The following is a 22,552-nucleotide window of genomic DNA, read 5'->3' as shown; positions in this document are numbered from 1 at the left end:
GTTAGTAATCTTGAAAACAATATAAATGCATTAACACCTGCGCTTAATCAATCAGCAATTTATGTGTATTGCTTAAGTTTATAGGTGCAGTATAAGAGTACTAAGCCACGAGTCTTGTAATACACGAAACAACGCACCTTTATAAGTCCAAAATGTGTAAAGTTAAATGCATGGGCACAACAAACGCAATAAACTATATTTGCACATTGATTGCACGTAGTTTACACGTGATAAGAATTAATCCTCGCCATTTTCTCTGTTTTATAGCAACATGTTTATTTCTTTGAACTCATCATGTTTTCAACTATATGCTTATATTTTAAAACTTGCAGTTCGTTTAGCAATAAAAGTTGATTGCAAACTTTAGTTTGCTGCCCTTTATGAGAAAATACAAAAATATCAAGTCGCTGCATTTCAGATGTAATTTATTTGCCACTGAAAGATCGTATACACAGCTCAATTAAAAACATAATGTTAAACTTAAGCATATTTCAATCAACTGTATAAAATATTTTGTGCACTTATAAAATTTTGATTTAAACATAATGAGGCAAACATTTATAAATTTCATGGTAAATATGTATAAAAGTATTTTTATAAATACTTATCACAACTTATTGTTGCCCAAAAAATAACTTTCATTGAGCTAGCAAGATTAGGAATGTACTTGTTTTAAAAATGAAAAAGACAGAGAACCAGACAAAATAATGCATGTAGTTTATACAAATTAAATGGGTATTCTTGCACTGCTCTGAGAAAACTGACTCGCTCTGGATATTTTATAAAAAAAATCTTATCACGAGCAGCTTACCTACACAAACATTTAGAACACACAGGCACAACAACGACCAACTGCATGCACTTGTTTTGGTTTCCAAGTAAATAGCTCTTTTAATAAAAAACAATTAAAGAAATCATCGGCATGGAATTGCGTTATGAATGCAATCCTGGTGTCGAATATCCTAAATCGGTTGAAGTAAGACTTCTCAAATTGAGAACATAGCATGTATGTGATTTAGGAGGATATCCTCAAAAGGTACTCTCAAAGAAGCCATATTTGATTTTTATATGCATCTATTTCATCTATGTATGCACGTTTTTAGATTTTATCACAATTGACGTCATACCTGTATATCTATAACTGTATAGACAACGGTCAAATGTTATCTATTTGTCAAATAGATCACTCATCAAAGGTGATCACAGTAAGATGACCGCCACACTTGATTTCCGGCTTCAATTTTGGTATGTATAATATATAATAGATGCGCTCTGCATGTATTTAGCTCAGTGATTAAAATAATATATATTCAATTGTTCGCTCCTGTTAGAAAAAAACAATTATGGTGCCATGATGTTGGCATTTCTACGTTTGATGTTAACATAAAATAATCTTCGTTTGATGATATTTGCAACGATTAAAACAAACAAAGACGGCTGACAACCGAAATGCAACATGGAAAAATCAAGAAAATTTACCGAAAGCTCTACCTCATTATGTCAAACGGTGATAAAGAGACAGGAGACTTTGGATTTCTTCGTCACGACTTTCCAATATAGTTATAACTAAAGTTACTAAGGATTGCATACCTCCACCGCAGTGATTGACTGCGTAAGAATTTTATGCACGGGTTGAGATGGATTGAAAACAATTACAAAACTTCAATTAACAAAGTTCAAACTTGGTAAAATATCAAATCATAACATATATATAATAATATATAAGAATACAGTAAGTTCACGCTTGCATTTGTCCTGTATCCCCAAGTTACAGATAACAAAGACGATGACGAAAAACTTGACTACCACGAACACCACGACAAACATTTCAGTGCAGAAACAAAGACCAAGAGAAAGATTTCGAAAATTATATGCCACTTCCAGACACGACAGCTCTTCGTAATTGTCATGTATTCAATTATCGCCAAAATATTCAATTAACAAATTTTAAGACTAAGTAAAATATCTAAACATAACATTTAAATAAAAACAGTATATGCTGACGGAAGCTTGCATTTGTTCAATGACCACAAATTACAGATAATTTGGGCGTGAGTAGATAAGGTGCAGCTTTGTCACACTTTTGTCACAGAGCTCTTACCCGTGCCAGTTAGTTTCCAGTCCCCTCCAGTTGATCGGTGCGCGCGCATGTCAACAGGAAGCAGACTCAGGCGGGAAGTCGAGTGTAATGGGCTAATATGATAAACGGGAAATGAAACAGATGTAAATTAGAAGGATGCCATTGTTCCATATTGGATTGTTCTAGTATCGGTAATTCCGTTTCCTTTCTCAATCCATGGTACAGCAACAGATAAAAAGTCGATTGCATTTCATAGCTTACTCTTTATTGAAAGGTTTACATTTTATCTCTTTAAAAATAAATGCCATTGAAAGTAGACATTGATCTAGCCTTAAAAATGTCGGCTTTGAGCTTAGAAGAAAATGAATTAAGTAAACTTTTGGATTTAGAAGAAGAAAATGAAATAAGTCAACGTCAAAGTTTGCTGGACAAAAAACTATTAGACTGTTATGCCAATGAAATTACTGTAATGATACATGCCGCGGTAAACAAGAATTGCTATGGTTGTGCGATCCAACGTCCCTCCCAACGCAAACATGATTATTTGATGATGGAACCCGATGAACGTGCGAGGTTGTATTTCGATGATGCCCTGGAAAGCGTGTCTGAGGAGACTGTTATGAAAGATTTTATGAAAAGCATTGAAGATGTCGACCCACCCGTTAACGGCCTTGAGGGGACTAATAAGTAGCAAGGCTTCACGTGCCGTCCCTGATTTCGACTGATTGCTACAACACGCGCAACACTTCCAAACTTCCAGCCCGAGTTTGGATCGCCCCTTGGCGCGGAAAGATATGATGATGATGAACGGCCTTGAGATACTAAAATATACCTGTAAAGATTGGCTTAAAATATTTGTTTCAGATAAAATGAACAAACTTAAAAAACGAGTCATTCAACATTTATAAATTTTTATTAACACTTTTACATTAAAATCTTTTCTGTTAATGTTCTGCGTTGAACATGATGCCCTCGGTACACAGTTTTCTGAATGAATGAAATAAGAACCACTAAATAAAATTGCTGCTTCCGTATGACAGTTTATAACTCAAACATATTTAAACTTTATATAATAGCACAAAGTAAGGTATAAACGCACCCATGAATTACAAACTTACATCAAAAATCGGCGAACAGCTACATCGACACCTGCGTCCAATACACTACATGAATGAAGAGTAAAAATCAATGACATGAAACGCAACCTAAGATTAAAATATTTTAAAAGCATACAAACCCGCAAATTTTGCATTGGAATTTTCCCCGTGACTCTATCAATGGGAACAGATGGACAGTATGAGCACATTTTGCTTTCGTGTAAAAGTCACGACAGCGATTACATTTTTCTGAAAATGAGGAGATAGATTCTGTTGAAGATAAAAAACATTCGCTAATTTGAAATAAACAGAAAGAACTCGCACTTACTAATTTTTTTTTGATGCTGACTCATGCGATGCCATTCTGCCAGACTTTGCGATTTGTGTGTCTTGAGTTTTTGCAGAGTTTTTATCGTCTTAACACATACAAAACACTTTTAGTATTTCAAGTGGTTGAAGTACACAGCGCATGCGCTTGAGATGTGACCTTCGCTGCCATCTCGCAAGTGTAAATTAAAAATTACCATTGAGTAGTAGCACCTTGAATAGTGAGGCGTGGGTAAGATTTGTGCAGTATCCTACTGAGGGGAATGATGCAGTAAATGATAAGGACCCGTGAATATGACAATGTGAATAAAGGAGCGGCATGAGCACAAGTCAATATTAAAGGGAAATAAAAAGAACCTTTAACATACCAACCAACATGATACAGTAAATGATAAGGACCCACAAAAGATGCCTGACAATGTAAATAAAGGAGCAGCATGAACATTAGTCAATATTAAAGGGAAATGAAAAGAGCCTTTAACATACCGACCGATATGATACAGTAAATGATAAGGACCCCACAAAAGATGCCTGACAATGTGAATAAATCATCGGTTTGAACATGAGTCAATATTGAAAGGAAATTAAAAAGAAAAATCATGTTGTGAAGATAAGATCCTGCAGTGTGGGCGGTATCATACAATTGAAAGTGATGCAGTTAATGAATAATGAGACGGCCTCTGGAAAGATATCAAACAATGTACCAAAAAGGATTATTGATTTGAACAAGTGTGAGTCTTACACTTGAATGTGATTCTATTCAATTCTTCACTCACAGTATGAATGAGACCTATTCTTCTTTAAACTAAATCATGCGTTGGTAAATGATTATTCATAAGAAGGCCAACACTTTAAAAAGGGGAAAAATGTTCCTGTTGCACACCAACTTGAACAGTGCTTCATTATCGTGTTAAATCTGCGTTAGGAGAGCAAATACTCCTCAAATGCAGCATTTTTTAAAGACACATGAAATTATAACAGACCTTTACCCTGCCGATAGCTTTTTTGGAGGAAGAGTTGAGGGTTTTAAACTGTTTCGTAGGGCCGAAGAAAATGGGAAAATCTTTTATAACGATTTTACAAGTCTTTATCCATTCGTTATGAAAAATCGCCGTTATCCTATAGGTCACCCTACAATTATTCGCAAAAATTTTGAAGATCTTTCAAATTACTTTGGTTTGATTAAGTGCCGCGTTTTGGCACCAGTAGGCTTGTATCATCCCGTGCTCCCGATGAAAGTTAATGGTAAATTAATGTTTCCACTGTGTAAGCGGTGTGCTATGAATGCCTCTGCAGAATGCCATCATTCCGAAAACCATCATTCCTCATCCTTCTCCACGCTCAAATTATCAGTAATTCGTGGTTATTGAACAAATGCAAGCTTGCCTCAACATGTAATGTTTTTATTAAAATGTTATGTTTAGATATTTTACTAAGTTTTGAAATTTGTTAATTGAAGTATTATATACAATTTCAGCCAAACCTATACTGTTAAATACAGTTTTGAACATAATTGTATATACCTGATGTCATACTGTCTTGGTGTGAATCCGTGTGATGAATATGTTAACTCGGAATGCAAACTCTTTAATAAACAGAACATAGCATACCGCTTTTTGTGACCATTTGTGTATGGGATTCCATCGTTGATTTTCGTAAGGCGAAATCTGAACGCGTATAGGAATATCACATTTGTTTACGTAGAAGTACACATTCTGATCACCTTCGACAGCAAATGCACATGGCTTTACGGCTGATATTGTTTTTATGATAACCGTATCATCTGATCAAGCTTGCAATTTATTGTCCTCCAGGGATAAGGTGTACGATATACCGTTTGCATCGGCAAACCAAATAACCCCTTTGCTGTTCATAACTCGATAAAATCGAACTTTCAATTTCGATTTGTTTCTGAACTCGGAAACACACAGTCAGGATTTTTCAGTAATCCATTACATAAGGGCACAATGCATAATGGCAGAGAGTACTTCCTGTTTTAACCTCCTGTGAGTCCTCTCATCAGTACCTTCCTTCCCTCAAACACGCCGGTTCATTTCATCAATCCCAGACCTCAGTGTCACGTGTGGTCCATTACATGCCATAAACCGTTTACCACATGGTTAAATGAATTGTAACAAATTAGTTGCAAAATGACAAACAACAAATTACTAACATTGGTGTTTGTTTTTAATGGTGGAAAAATTTTGTTGGGATTGAAGAAGCGAGGATTTGGAGCTGGAAGATGGAATGGATTTGGTGGCAAAGTAGATAGCACAGAAACAATTGAGGCAGGAGCAAAAAGGTGGGTTGCAAGTTTGGACTTTTTGAACTCTGGCAGGTAATTTACACAATGGCAAATCTGTAATTTTTAGAGAGTTAAAAGAAGAATGCAATCTAACCACAAGAGACCTAAAACATGTTGGAATATTAAAGTTTGAGTTTGTTAATGAGCCACAAATCATGGAAGTTCATGTTTTTACAACCAAGGTTTACGAAGGGGAAGTACAAGAATCAGAAGGTGGACAAGTTAAAATCAATGGCATAGCCAGTTTGCACATTTTAGTCCAATTTTGTAAATTTCAGCACATTATTGTTTTTCATACCTGTAGAAATTCATTGTTTTTACAGTGTGTGAACGAAGAAAAATGTAGATCAAGGCACTAAATATGCAGGCTGGCTACGCTACTGCTTAAAATTAATTCAGAATAAATATCAAGCCTTTTCATAAATTAATTTTATGCAGGCTGGCTATGCCACTGCTTAAAATTACTTCAGAATAAATATCAAGCCTTTTCATAAATTAATTTTATGCAGGCTGGCTATGCCACTGCTTAAAATTAATTCAGAATAAACATAAAGCTTTTTCATAAATTAATTTTATGGATTTTTCCTCCAACAGAAATGAGACCTAAGTGGTTTAACATGGATGAAATTCCAATGATCTATAAAGCTGATTAAATAAGATTTGTGACTTAAATACCCCCAAATATTGTTAAGATATCAAACTTTGGGTTGTAACAGCTTATATGCACGTGTATACGAAAAAACATTTCAAATTAAAGAGAATTTGTTTTAAAATGCCCTGATAAAATTATAGTATTTGTTCAGAGGCGAAATATTCAACTTTATATTTTAATTAGCAGGTTCAGCAATTTTTCCATCCCTATCATTTACGAATAAATATATGTCTAAATTCAGCTTACACAAGCAATAATTAAACGTTTTTCTTCCTATAAAATATGATTAAGTAATTATTTATGATAAAGACTTCCTACTAAGTAGCTACAATTGTTTGACGTTTATACGTCAACAACGGTCGGTTTCTTTTTTTTGTAATTTCTTGAACTAAAAAGTCATCATTTGTACTTATCAAATGAATTTCATTCCTTGACCAAACCATAATTGTGTTGTGGCATTATCTGATGATGCACAACGATGTTTTTTGTCATAACAACTATAAAATCCAAAATTATCTTCTCCTCCGTTACCATTACAGACAGATATTCTAAAATCGTTCAGATTGCATTGAGATGAACTATGGGTATTGTCTGTGTGAAAAATTTGTCTGTCATCTTGCCAAAAAGGAATTATGCAATCATTACACTTATACCCTCTGATATCTATAGAACTGACATTTAAACAACCTGGAGGATTATCGAATTTTTTAAAAACTGGTGCATTTTCATGGGTTGCAATAACAAAATCTGTTTCATTCCAGCTTTTGTCACCATATGAACACGTGATGCGCCATAGCGTGTTTCCATCTTCTTTTATACTTTTCATTGCATTAAAAGAAAGTCTGTGATCTTCCCATGTTTCATTCATTTCATTTCGAGGAGAGTTTTTATAATATGAGTTATTTTTGTAGTGTTCGTTGAATTTTAAACTATAAGACATAACCAATGTCCAAATGTTGACTGGTCCAAACTGACAGTAAACTTTCACTTGGTTGCTATCATTTGTAAATATTTTGTACCAGCCATCAGAAAGATCACGATAACTTTGACAAGACTTTGCTTTTTTTTCACAACGTTCACCAACAAATCCCTCTTTACACTCACATGAAGCACGTGTCTTACTTAGGGGTGACTTTGATTTACGACATTTTCCATCGTTATAGCAGTAAGTTGAAGTAAGACAGCAATCTATTACAACAAAGCAGCTTTGTTGATAGTAGTTTGATCGACACTTTTAAAATAAAAAAAATCAATTTTAGTAGCACAAAAAACTTAAAGTTGTTTTTTATTAAACAGGATAGAACAATAATAATTGTTTCCTTTTTATTTCATAACTATTTGTATTAGAAAGTAAAAACAATGGAACTTTCTATTTGAACTATGGATTAGCTATACAGCACGATCTTATGGGTGTTGGGGTGGGATGTTTGTGCTCACGCGTTTAAGTACTTGTCCCATAATAAAACGATTGATTTAACAGGACCATTGTATGGCATAATATGAATTCACGATTGAGAGTATTCACCCTCTAATTATTCAAATAGCTACGTAATAGAGTTGGCTGCATAACTGATGTTAGATGTTTGTGAAATAATTTAATTATTACCAAATGACACATCAAATTTGGCTTCCAGCTATTTTTTCAACTTCTCTTTTTGATCTGTCAACGTTATTTGGTATTTTATCTACGATTTTTATATTCTTATACGCGATAAGTTGAAAATGATCTTTAAATATTTTAAAAATGACATTATTTCATTGAAGAACGGCAATAGCATTAAAACTATTATTAATCTATTTGAGTGTTACATTTAATCATAATTGATTTAAGCAGAATGAATTTTAAACACAACAGCTCAATTAGCAGTCGGCTCTGATTATTAAGCCCTTATTATTCGAACAGAAAGTCTTTACGAAGAAATATCACACTGAATTTTTTTATCAGAGGCAGACGAAAAGTAATAGACAAAAGAAAAAATGTTTCTGACCCAATTAAAGCGCGCCAATTTCACGGGAAGTGACGTTTGCAAAATAGGAATCACCAATATTATACATATAGTTCATTTTACCAGTCGTCACCTTTTACTAGTATTCTCAGGAATATGAGTCAAATTTTCTCTTATCATTCTTAGAGTGACGTGCTTTGAAATCAAAAGATTATAAGACACATAAAGTTAAGCATAATCTGGCTTGTAAGCTTTAAAGTTTCGGACAATTCATACAATAAAAATTTATACGACATTAGTGTTTCTGATATACCTCATGTTGGTTTGCTATGTTCATTGTAAAATGTTGACATTGTCGTTTCTCATCTTTGTTACTTAGTTCGTCTGTTATCGTAGTGGAAAGAAGTTGGCAGGTAGAATTACAAATTTGAAATGATAAACATGAGCAGTCTTGTAGACAATTCTCCAGACATTTGCTAATCTCTGAGGTGCTGATGTTTCTCAAAATATAGTTTGAGGCTAGTGACGCAATACGAGCTTGGAGTTGTACATTGCCTTTAATAAAGATGACTGAAGATAAACACCATATATTGAAAAATCTAATCCAAAAGAGCATTTTCCAACGAACTTTTCCTAAAAAAATCAAAAATATTCAACTATTTTACGGTTATGTCAGTAGCTATTTTTTCTTGTCTATAAAGAGCACATGGCTGTAAATGTTGGGAAAATGCAAATTAGCAACAAAACTAGTAACAAAATGGTGTTCAAAGCTACTTCATCGAGAGGTAAAACAAAAGATGCTTAACACAAGTAAAGTTTAAGTTTTAATAATGAAAGATGTGTTAGGGTCAGGCTTTATAAATATGAAATTAAATTTAAGCTATATGTTCGGATTTAAAAAAACTTGCTTCATTTTTCCAAGATGCTTGGTAAACTGCATTTGAGCGTTTATTTTTTGATTGGTATCTTTTGCATGCTATGATGAAGTAACGAAACCTTTTCTCCAAACACAAATGGAATTTTTTATTTCTTATATGAATCAACACGCGCATAAAAATAAACACGGATAAAAAGCAATTAAAAAACATGGCGTTAAATCACAGTTACAGTTCAAAAAATATGCAAAGAAAAATTATATGATCCAACCACTTTCACTTTAAGGCGTTTTCAAACTATGTGCTCTCTTTCTCTTGCGAATTATATGAGAAAAAAAGTCGGCAGACCATTATATTAAGCGTTTGGCAATTAACATATTTGTTTATCGTCATAAATTTAACATTCTGTTTTTTTTTACTATTTACACAGATGTTCTATTTCTTGCATGAAACAGTATTGCGGCCATCTTTTTAATGATTTTCATGTCATTGTTAGATTGAATATGACGTTTGATTTATAGCTTTAGCAAATATTAACCTGGAAAATTTAATGCCCCTATGGAATTTCGTCAGTGAAACTGTACATCTAGCAGGTGCAAAACTTGCAGTCTGGTTACGCCATTGGCTGCTTATAACATAATTTAACTTTTCTAATGTGTTTATTTCCATTTTGTCCATTAAAACTTTGTTTGACTTTTTTGTACATTAAAAACTTTTTGTTTGACTTTTTTGTACATAACAGTTTTTGTACCGAAAAAAGCACACTTAGCTAGAAAATCAATTAAAATGCACCTGCTATGACCGGAACCATATGAGAATATTAAATTCACTGAACTCAATGTACGTAATAATTTGCGTAACACCGTAATTGATCTTTTTTTAGTCCAAACAATCAAAATATAGCAAGGAATAGTATAGCATGGAAAAACTTTTTACTCCTTCTCAATATAAACGAGATAAAACTTCTCAAAAGCAGATAGCCGTACGCTACAAGTCTAGTGCTTGTGACCGGTATCACGAAGTTAAAAGGCTTGAACGATGCTTATTTCAAGTTTTCAGTCAAAAACTTGGAAATTAAGCTTTCTTGACACTAATTTTATTTGACATGATTAGGAACATTTTTTTAAGAAGCTTTGCACTATCCTTGGATCTCTAGTCTTCTTTTGGCTTCATTCAAACAACTTAAAACCATAGGCACCAAGTCGAAAATACATGATCTTATATGAAGCAATTATGACAACTAATATATGATATTATTCTCCCACCATACTAAAAAACCAAAAGTATAATCTTACTACATATTCAAACATTCAAAAGTGTAAAGCGTTTACAAATGAATTGGAGGAGTGGAGAAATTTCAATTATTATATTATGGTTACTTAAGTGAAGAAAAACAAGATTAATGTGTTTTGAAAATTACTATACTCGCATAAAATTTCGCCAACTTAATATTTTCATGTACTTTCATATACTTCGCTTGGACTCAATATCGTCTTCCATGTCACCGTCAATTTTATAATTACTCATTTATATATATGCATGTAATTTTTTCATTAAGTAGTTAGGTCTATTTTTGAAGCCATAGAATTAGATAACAACTGTGTTTAAAGAAACAGAATAGGTTTAAAAACGTCTAAGTTTTAGCTTTATATGTTTATCAAAAACACAAAGGAAGAACAATCAATAAGAAGACGATTGTATATAAAAATGCTTGGCCTATATTTTATGTCTATTTAAGTTCCATTATTTGACATCATGAAATAGCATAAATATTGAGAAACAATCATTATTAGAGTTAACAAAAGTGTTTTACACATTTAGAGACAACAGTTTAACGTGCTTGAATAGCTATGACTTCGCCTTCATATAACTCCCTAAAGCATAACACGTAGATATGCAAAGCATCAATCAGTTTCCATTTTTAGAAAAATTCAATGACAGTATTAAAACAAGTCATGCAGGTGTTACTTAAAGACTCACACACTCGTTGTCGTCATCACACATACTTAATAAAAATTAGTGCTGTCATTTTCACCAAAGGCGAATAAGAAACAAGTTATTTGTCCTCTGAAACGTAAAAAGTTCGACTGTTGTTGTATATTCTGTGAAAAGTACAGTAGATATATCGCAAAAACATGCTGTCTCTGCATTGCATTAATTGAAAACAGAAAACATAAAATTATAAAGAGAACTATAAATGACCTGCAAGCGAAAACCCCATGACTGTAAAAAATACGCTAAAACATAAACGTCTTTCTTCACGAATATATTTTTATATACACGTGCATGTTGTAATAAGTGGGGAATTAAAGCGTGTTGCTTCTTAGTATATATTTTCATATTTATTTATGATATTTTTAGATATCACTGTAACAGGCACAAGCTATTCTTGACTTGCAATTCAGCCATGTTGGTGGTATGATACAAAAGATTATTTTATCAGTGCTATTGTTGGCACCAGCTGACGTGGGCGAGCAACATTTTATGATAAATCTCGAGAGAATGGTTTCAAGTCGAGAATTGTGACGGACAGAAGCTCTTACAATTTTACGAATACAATTACCCGTCTTAGGTAGAAAATAATGGTTAGTTAAAAAATGCTACTCCTTTTATACTCTTTTTGTCGGGAGGGCACATTGTTATACACTTTGTATATATATATATATAATGCTGATCACTTATGCAATGTTCAGCGTTTAAAGGCTTGTCTCTTTTTTACATAATATTAATCCTTGCTAGTAATCTTGAAAACAATATAAATGCATTAACACCTGCGCTCAATCAATCAGCAATTTATGTGTATTGCTTAAGTTTACAGGTGCAGTATAAGAGTACTTAAAAGCCACGTGACCTTTACAGAGTCTTGTAATACACTAAGCAACGCACCTTTATAAGTCTAAAATGTGTAAAGTTAAATGCATGGGCACAAAAAACGCAATAAACTATATTTGCACATTGATTGCACGTAGTTTACACGTGATAAGAATTAATCCTCGCCATTTTCTTTGTTTTGTAGCAACATGTTTATTTCTTTGAACTCATCATGTTTTCAACTATATGCTTATATTTTAAAACTTGCAGTTCGTTTAGCAATAAAAGTTAATTGGAAACTTTAGTTTGCTGCCTTTAAGGGAAAATACAAAAATATCAAGTCGCTTCATTTCAGATGTAATTTATTAGTCACTGAAAGATAGTATAAACAGCTCAATTAAAAACATAATGTTAAACTTAACCATATTTCAATCAACTGTATAAAATATTTTGTGCATTTATAAAATTTGATTGAAGCATAATGAGGCAAACATTTATTAATCATAGTCATGGTCATGATAGTCATGGTCATGGTGGTCATGGTCATGATGGTCATGGTCATAATAGTCATGGTAGTGATAGTCATGGTCTTGATGGTCATGGTCATGAATGTCACGGTCATGATTGTCATGGTCATGATGGTCATGGTCATGATTGTCATGGTCATGATGGTCATGGTCATAATGGTAATGGTCATGATATTCATGGTCTTTATAGTCATGGTCATGATGGTCATAATCTTGATGGTCATGGTCAAGATGGCCTAAAACGAAATGCTAGAAACGCATAACAACGATTAAATATGGGCTTGAGACTTAAAACAACATGCTCAATAGAAAAGGAAATTTTTTTCATACGAAATTTCACTGAAGCCGATTTTTACTTATAAAGAGAAAATTTTCTTCAAAAGAACTTATAGAAAACAAACATTAAACAAGCTGCACAAAATATTATCTGATCGAGCAATTTTCTGAAGACAGGTTTCCTTTTATGATGAGGAAAAACTGTGCGTGCAGTCGGTTACCTATTAACGCTCATCATCTAACCCATTATGGAAATTAGAGAAATATATTTGAAAGAATTAAATCAAACATGCAGCATGTTAGCTAGAGGAATTTTTATGTTTAATAAAGAAAGAAACAGGTCAAGATATTTTTCTCGATCAATTGAATGGAACGTGTTATTACCAAAAATTCAGTTGTGTCATTTTTTACGAACTTTGAATACAGTCAAAAGTCAAAAGAAATGCTCACGTTTCATTAAATCGTTACAATAAAACATGAAGCGACAAATGAGTATACATACAGTTGGTCTAAGTACCAAATATCGCTGTTAAAAACTCCAGGCTTAATCAAAACTTTAACACAGTGGAAATTAACTGCGTCGTAGAAAGGAAATTTTCAATTTCAAGCAGAAAAATTTGAATGTATACACTTTCACAAGCTATGAAACGTTTTTTTTTAAAGCAGCATTACTATTTACTTGTAATATTCAAAGAAAGTTTTATGCTTCTCTATCTTGTAGAATTCAAAAAAAAAATAACTATCTTTAACAAGATATATATATCGCAATAAGAGATGAGAAACTATACTTGTACGTATATTTAAAGTTTGAAAGAGCAGCATTTAACTTGTGCCTCGAAGCTATATACAAAAGCAAGTGAACAATTAACATATTGTTCGACACAAAGTCAGCCAGAGGGACATTTTCTGTTTTTATTATTTAATCAACAAATAGTTAAGCTATAAATATGTATTTCTATTTGTATCTAAGCAAGAGCCGAAAGTGATAAAAACATAAACGTACCGCTGTTGCTTTTTTATATCAGAGACAAAAGTTTTCTTGCCGTAGTTCTTGACAGTTAGCGTGCGGTGAAGGTATTCAGTCCTTAGTGACGCTAGTTATAAGTATATTATTGGCCGTTTTTAGGTCTCTTAGATCGTCGGAAGGACAAAGACAGACACGAGGCGAATTAACCGTCCAGACTACTATGGTGTCTAATTCGTCTTGACAGACGAATTAAAGTTGTTAACACGTCTCGATCAATTGATTTTGACGTATAGTTTTGCGTTAAGTCCGCCCGTCAGTAGTATAGAGAAGGGGGGTCCTGGAGCCGGTGGAGCCGGTGGAACCTTTACGCTCCACCGGAAACGTTGCATTTCAATTCACCCAGGTTAATATAACTAGGTCGCTAAGGATTTTCAGTAATGTTATTTATGTCTCTACATCATTCGGTGCATACAGGACAAAGTTTTTCTGTCGTTTTATTGAGCATTATACATAATATAAATCCTAACACGGTTTTTATATGCACATGAAAAGCATGTGACTTGGACGAGATTTGAACATGCACAATCGGGTACTAGTCCGCCGCTCTACCTGATCTACCAAGCCCACAGGGATTGGAGACGAGTCAATTCTCTTTAAGACTACGTATGGACGAGAGTTTCTCGTCACTATAGCAGTTACTGGATAGCACCTTGTTTCGACTATTTACTGGTTATTTATCGACTAGTTACAGGACTGCACCGTGTTTTAAGCATCATAAATGGATATTTATTAATACATCATTACTACTCAACTGGATCAAATTATATCGTTTACGTTCATGTTAAACAAGGGCATTCAAAATAACGTATCCAATATTAGTGGTATAGGACATGGGGGTACCAGCGCAAAAAAGGAACTGCCGACTGTTTCTTTTCTTGTCTAAATCACCATCTTCAGCTAGTTTAAGTAGTTGATCTCTTCTATTAAAACTTTCTTGCGGTTTATCTTGTATATTTTCATCACATACCACGTCTTTGATAATATCATTTGTGGAATCAATCTCATTAATTATATCATCAATTGTTTCAGGCTCTTTACGCTTTGGCATATATATATATATAACACATATTTTATCACGCCGACTTACATGTGCTGGTTACATTAAACAACCATTGTTAAAAACATGCACTAAGACACGCGCTTGACAGACAAATTTAAAAAAACATATATATTGCAAATTTTGTAAAGAGCATATGTTAAATGTCTGTTATTCTTCGAATTCGAAGAATTCGAAGAATGCCACTTCGGACTCCAAATTTTCACTTCGTGAAAATTTACCCCACCGTCGTCCGAGAATTCTCGGAAACTCCATTCCCCTGCTCGAGCACTTTGTGCTCTGCGCTGCTGAGTTTCCTCCGAAATGATGCTATGTTAACATTTATTTGTAAAGACTACTTGTAAAATCTAAACGCACCTATATATTTCAATAACATATAGATTCCAAATTTTTAAACGATAGATTGTAAACTCGAGTTTTTTACCCCCCTTTGAAAACAGGTTCCAAACAGTTCCTTTTTTGCGCTGGTACCCCCATGTCCTATACGACTAATATTATATTAATTTAAAACACGGCCTCAAGGCTCAAGCTCCAGTTACTTCTTAAACCGAGTTAATAATGGTCCTTTTTTATTTAGAAGATTATAATTAATCTGTTAACTCTGTCCTTCGCACAGAAGACAAAGCGACGTACGCCACAACATATTGCATGATGCAATATATATTTTTAAATTCCTATACGAAAGCAAAAAATATCATCGATATTTTGATTTTAGTTGTATCACAAAGGCACAAAGATCAATTTTCGCAATACTCAATGAGCTGCAATTTTTTAGGAAGAAATTAAAAAAGACTATTTTATTCAGGTCAGGCAATCACGCCATCTGCATCGTTATCAGTAGCAAAAACAAGACTGTCTTTCACTCGTATATTGCAAAACCTTTACTGTTCAATCAATGTAAGAACAAAAAATGGAATTAATTTGCTGAAAGTTTGTTTTGGGGTCGTATAAAAGATCGGATTGGCTTCGCACTGATTTTTATAACTTCATTGCATTAAATAAAATACATTATTTAACTAAACAATGTACTTTGGATAAAAAATTTTTTCTAAATATCTCCATTCTTAAGTCCTATACTTCCCAGTATGTTTCTGTCTGCTGTTTCAGTTACCTCTCCAAACACGAATATCATCAAAAGTCATTCTTTGATTAAGAGCATCTTTTCAAGAGTATTCTAATTGCGCATTTAATAAAAACGACAAGTTTTTTTACTTCTAATTCTAATTTCTTTTTACAATTCAATTCAATTAGCTATTTAATTTTTCTAAAGGCCATAATATGTTGTTAAAAATTTTAATATCATAGGTGATATACGTGCTTCCAATGATCTATAGAGCCGATTAAATAAGATTTGTGACCTAAATACCCCCAAATATTGTTAAGATATCAAACTTTGGGTTGTAACAGCTTATATGCACGTGTATACGAAAAAACATTTCAAATTAAAGAGAATTTGCTTTAAAATGCTCTGATAAAATTATGGTATTTGTTCAGAGGCGAAACATTCAATTATATTTTATTTAGCAGGTTTAGAATTTTTTCATCCCTATCATTTACGAATAAATATATATGCCTAAATTAAACTTACACAAGCAATAATTAAACGTCTTTCTTCCTATAAAATATGATTAAGTAATTATTTATGATGAAGACTTCCTACTAAGGAGCTGCAAATGCTTAAAGTTTATACGTCAACAACGGTCGGTTTCTTTTTTTTGTAATTTCTTGAACTAAAAGTCCTCATTTGTACTTATCAATTAAATTTCATTCGTTGACCAAACCATAATTGTGTTGTGGCCTTATCTGACGATGAACAACGATGTTTTGTGTTACAACACTGATAAAATCCAAAATTATCTTCTCCTCCTTCAGCTTGATCTTTACAGACAGATAATTCAAAACCCTTCAGATTGCATTCAACTTTACCTTGGGTATTGTCTGTGTGAAAAATTTGTTTGTCATCTTGCCAAAAAGGAATTTGGCAATCTTTACACTTATACCCTCTGATATCTATAGAACGGACATTTAAACACTCAGGAGGTTCAACAATTTTTTTAAAAACTGGTGCATTTTCATGGGTTGCAATAACAATATCTGTTTCATTCCAGCCTTTTTCACCATATGAACACGTAATGCGCCATAGCATGTTTCCATCTTCTTTTATACTTTTCATTGCATTAAAAGAAAGTCTGTGATCTTCCCATGTTTCATTCATTTCATTTCGAGGAGAGTTTTTATAATATGCCTTATTTTTGTAGTGTTCGTTGAATTTTAAACTATAAGACATAACCAATGTCCAAATGTTGACTGGTCCAAGCTGACAGTAAACTTTCACTTGGTTGTCATCATTTGTAAATATTTTGTACCAGCCATCAGAAAGATCACGATAACTTTGACAAGACTTTGCTTTCTTTTCACAACGTTCACCAACAAATCCCTCTTTACACTCACATGAAGCACGTGTCTTAGTTAGGGGTGACTTTGATTTACGACATTTTCCATCGTTATAGCAGTAAGTTGAAGTAAGACAGCAATCTATTACAACAAAACAGCTTTGTTGATAGTAGTTTGATCGACACTTTTAAAATAAAAAAAATCAATTTTAGCAACACAAAAACTTAAAGTTGTTTTTATTAAACAGAATAGAAAAATAATAATTGTTTTCTTTTTATTTTATAGTTATTTGTATTAGAAAGTAAAAAATATGGAACTTTTTATTTGAACTATGGTTTAGCTATACAGCACGATCTTATAGGTGTTGGGGTGGGATGTTTGTGCTCATGCGTTTTAGTACTTGTCCCATACTTCTCTTTTTGATCTATCAACGTTATTTGGTATTTCTGTCAACGTTATTTGGTATTTTATCTATGATTTTTATATTCTTATACGCGTCAAGGACGGCAACAGCATTGAAACTATTATTAACCTATGTGAGTGTTACATTTAATCATAATTGATTTAAGCAAAATGTAACTTTAACACAACAGCTCAATTAGCAGTTGGCTCTGATTTTTAAGCCCTTATTATTCGAGCAGAAAGTCTTTACGAACAAATATCATCACACTAAACTTTTTCATCAAAGACAGACGAAAAGTAATAGACGAAGGCGAAAATGTTTCTGACCCAATTAAAGCGCGCCAATTTCACGGGAAGTGACGTTTGCAAAATAGGAATCACCAATATTATACATATAGTTCATTTTACCAGTCGTCACCTTTTACTAGTATTCTCAGGAATATGAGTCAAATTTTCTCTTATCATTCTTAGAGTGACGTGCTTTGAAATCAAAAGATTATCAGACACATAAAATTAAGCATAATCTGGCTTGTAAGCTTTAAAATTTTGGACAATTCATACAATAAAAATTTGCACGACATTAGTGTTTCTGATATACCTCATGTTGGTTTATTACGTTCATTGTGAAATGTTGACATTGTCGTTTCTCATCTTCATTACTTAGTTCGTCTGTTATCGTAGTGGAAAGAAGTTGGCAGGTAGAATTACAAATTTGAAATGATAAACATGAGCAGTCTTGTAGACATTTCTCCAGACATTTGTTAATCTCTGAGTTGCTGATGTTTCTCAAAATGTAGTTTGAGGGCAGTGACGCAATACGAGCTTGAAGTTGTACATTGCCTTTAACAAAGATGAGTGAAGATAAACACCATATATTGAAGAATCTAATCCAAAAGAGCATTTTCAAACGAACTTTTCCTAAAAAAATCAAAAATATTCAACTATATTACGGTTATGTCAGTAGCCATTTTTTCTTGTCTATAAAGGGCACATGGCTGTAAATGTTGGGAAAATGCAAATTAGCAACAAAACTAGTAGCAAAATGGTGTTCAAAGCTACTTCAACGAGAGGTAAAACAAAAGATGCTTAACACAAGTAAATTTTAAAGTTTAATGATGAAAGATGTGTTAGGGTCAGGCTTTATAAATATGAAATTAAATTTAAGCTATATGTTCGGATTTAAAAAACTTGCTTTATTTTTCCAAGATGCTTGGTAAACTGCATTTGAGCGTTTGTTTTTTGATTGGTATTTTTTGCATGCTATGATGAAGAAACGAAACCTTTTCTCCAAACACAAAAGAAATTTCTTATTTCTTATATGAATCAACACGCGCATGAAAATAAACACGGATAAAAAGCAATTGAAAAACAGGGCGTTAAATCACAGTTACAGTTCAAAAAATATGCACAGTTACAGTTCAAAAAAAGAAAAATTATATGATCCTACCTCTTTCACTTTAAGGCGTTTTCACACTATGTGCTCTCTTTCTCTTGCGAATTATAACAGAAAAAGTGTTGACAGACCATTATATTAAACGTTTCGGTAACTAAGATATTTGTTTATCGTCATAAATTAAACATTCTGTTTTTTTACTATTTACACAGATGTTCTATTTCTTGCATGAAACAGTATTGCGGCCATCTTTTTAATGGTTTTCATGTCAGTGTTAGATTGAATATGACGTTTGATTTATAGCTTTAGCAAATATTAACCTCGAAAATTTAATGCTGCTATGCAATTTCGTCAATGAAACTGTACATCTGGCAGCTGCAAAACTTGCATTCTGCCAAAACTTGCAGTCTGACAGAGCTACAGATTCTTCACAATAAGGCTACGCGAATCATTTTAGATCTTCCACGTAATGCGTCCACGAGCGATGCACTTTCAAAGCTCCATTGGAAACCTCTAGAAAGGCGGAGAGCAGAGCATCGTGCTATTTTCATGTTTAAGGTAGTTAATAACCTTTTTATGCACACTTTTTACAGCTGTTTTAACAGTAACTATCATAACTATAATACACGATCAAAGCGAAGTATTCGCAAATCATTCGCACACAGAAGATGGGGGCACTGGATAACAATAAATTTTGCAGCCGACGTTTGGAATGCCTTACCCCTTTCCCTAAGAGATGTGCCCACCTTAAGCCAATTTAAGCGTGGTATCAAGAAAGCACTATTTTAATTAGTTTCGTTTTTAGCATGTTAATTTTCAAATGATGTAGTTTTATCTTCATATTTTTCGATTTGTATTCTTTTTCTTTGTCTTTTTAAGTAGTTATATTATATTTAGTTACTTTTAGAGGACCTCTCTGTAAACCACTTTTTAGTGATGTTGGCATCATCAATAAAGATTAGCTATTATTATTATTATTATTACGCCATTGGCTGCTTTTAACATAATTTAACTTTCCTAATGTGTTTATTTCCATTTAGTCCATTAAAACTTTGTTTGACTTTTTTGTACATTAAAAACTCGGTCTGTTTAACTAATTGTATTTCATGCTAAATTCATGCATTTTGAAAACTTAACAGTATTTTAAACACGTTTGTTTTTTAATAAAAGTTTTTGTACCGAAAAAAGCACATTTAGCTAGAAAATCAATTAAAATGCACCTGCTATGACCGAAACCATAGGAACATATTACGTTCACCGAACTTAATGCACGTAAAAATTTGCGAAACACCTTAATTGATCTTTTTTTCTTTGTCCAAAGCAGTCAAAATATAGCAAGGAATAGTATAGCGTGGAAAAACTTTTTACTCCTTCTCAATGTGAACGAGATAAGACTACTTAAAAGAAGATAGCCGTAAGCTACAAGTCTAGTGCTTGTGACCGGTGTCATGAAGTTAAAAGGCTTGAACTAGCTTTGCACTATCCTAGGAAGAAGCTTTGCACTATCCTTGGATCCCTAGTCTTCTTTTGGATTCATTCAAACAACTTAAAACCATACACACCAAGTCGAAAATACGTGATCTTATATGAAGCAATTAAGACAACTAATATATGATATTATCCTCCCACCATACTAAAAAACCAAAAGTATAATCTTGCTACATATTCAAACATTCAAAAGTGTAAAGCGTTTACAAATGAATTGGAGGAGTAGAGAGATTTCAATTATTATATTATGGTTACTTAAGTGAAGAAAAACAAGATTAATGTGTTTTGAAAATTACTATGCTCGCAAAAAATTTCGCCAACTTAATATTTCTAGTACTTTCATATACTTGGCTTGGACTCAATATCGCCTTCCATGTCACCGTGAATTTTATAATTGCTCATTTATATATATGCATGTAATTTTTTCATTAAGTAGTTAGGTCTATTTTTGAAGCCATAAAAATAGATAACAACTGTGTTTAAAGAAACAGAATAGTTTTAAAAACGTCTAAGTTTTAGCTTTATATGTTTATCAAAAACACAAAGGAAGAACAATGAATAAGAAGACGATTGTATATAAAAACGCTTGGCCTATATTTTATGTCTATTTAAGTTCCATTATTTGACATCATGAAATAGCGTAAATATTGAGAAACAATCATTATAAGAGTTAACAAAAGTGTTTTACACATTTAGAGACAACAGTTAAACGTGCTTGTATAGCTATGACTTCGCCTCCATATAACTCCCTAAAGCATAACACGTAGATATGCAAAGCAGTTTCCATTTTTAGAAAAATTCAATGACAGTATTAAAACAATTCATGCAGGTGTTACTTAAAGACTCACACACTCGTTGTCGTCATCACACATACTTAATAAAAATTAGTGCTGTCATTTTCACCAAAGGCGAATAAGATGACGACAACGTTGCTTCTAAGTATATATTTTCATATTTATTTATAATATTTTTAGACATCACTGTAACAGGCACAACTATTCTTGACTTGCTTGGTATCAGGGGCGGATCTAGAGTATGTCAAATCCGTCGCGCGACTGACGTTTGAAATTCCAAATTTACCTATTCAAATTAATTAAAAACATTAATTATTCTTACTTTAATATCGCATTTACTTCGTGATAAAAATCCAGCTTTATTTATTATTGAAAACTAATGACTAATCCAATGAATATCTCGTTGGTAACCAGATCAGTTGAATTTTAATTGACCTGGAATAACCGACAGATAAGCGGGGTGTCTTGACTGGTTCGACGGATAAAGGAGTCTATGAACGCCAAAAACGCTTATTTTATTGGTCAATGGCCAGATTAGTGGACAGTCTGGAATGGTCTCGACTGATAATAGGTGTGGCCGGACGTATAAGGGAGTCCAATTGCTATCTTACAATTGGTTCATTTGAATTTTTGTTTTATTGTGATTGGTTTGACGGATTTCGACTGATAGCCAACTGAACTAACATAGTCAAGATCACTGTCTGAATTGAATGTTTGATCGTTTCATAGTAATTTTTATAAGCATGATAGAAACTAAACTACAATCAGATGGAATTTATGGAAATCTTTTACAAATTCGTATATTGACATGAATGCTGCTGTCCAAACCGTGAATTTTTTCAAGAGGGTGAAAAATTTATGGATAAATTGTAAATGCTTGGCAAAGACGATCTCGCGAGCGACATTTCAGTCATTGATGTTCAAAAGAAAGCCAACATTGTTTTGAGTTTTATCAGCAGAAATTTACATCGAAAATTGTAAGTAAAGGACAACTGAAGTGTATGCATGAATGTAATATATCAAAGTCAATTTATGCGAGTGTGTGATGCGATTTATGTCAATATGGCGTGTATGGTAAGCAGATTGATGCTTCTAAAATTG

At 33.0% G+C, this 22,552-nt stretch overlaps 1 protein-coding gene and 1 long non-coding RNA gene across 2 annotated transcripts; one reads left to right on the top strand and one right to left on the bottom strand.

Moving 5' to 3' along the window:
• Positions 1-1,574: 1,574 nt before the first annotated feature.
• Positions 1,575-2,003, top strand: LOC124455370. Its single transcript, XR_006951820.1, has 2 exons — positions 1,575-1,685; positions 1,769-2,003. It is a non-coding gene; the product is annotated as an uncharacterized LOC124455370 (long non-coding RNA).
• A 14,730-nt stretch (positions 2,004-16,733) lies between these two features.
• Positions 16,734-18,241, bottom strand: LOC124455391. The gene is made up of 2 exons (XM_047006039.1): positions 18,202-18,241; positions 16,734-17,515 (listed from the first exon to the last, which is right to left on the bottom strand). The coding sequence occupies exons 1-2, from the start codon at positions 18,239-18,241 to the stop codon at positions 16,734-16,736; spliced, it is 822 nt and encodes a 273-aa protein (XP_046861995.1).
• Positions 18,242-22,552: the final 4,311 nt, after the last annotated feature.

The sequence above is a fragment of the Xenia sp. Carnegie-2017 genome, unplaced genomic scaffold (assembly GCF_021976095.1).
Source record: "Xenia sp. Carnegie-2017 unplaced genomic scaffold, XeniaSp_v1 HiC_scaffold_39, whole genome shotgun sequence".
Taxonomy (NCBI): domain Eukaryota; kingdom Metazoa; phylum Cnidaria; class Anthozoa; order Malacalcyonacea; family Xeniidae; genus Xenia; species Xenia sp. Carnegie-2017.
The sequence above is the reverse complement of the archived record's forward strand: the minus strand, read 5'-3'. Positions and strand labels throughout refer to the sequence as shown.

Coding starts and splice junctions, on each gene's coding strand:
- LOC124455391 (XM_047006039.1), bottom strand. CDS start 18,241: ATGATAAGAGAAAATTTGACTCATATTCCTGAGAATACTA. Junction 17,516..18,201: donor TCATATTCCTGAGAATACTA/GTAAAAGGTGAC, acceptor TTGTTGTAATAG/ATTGCTGTCTTACTTCAACT.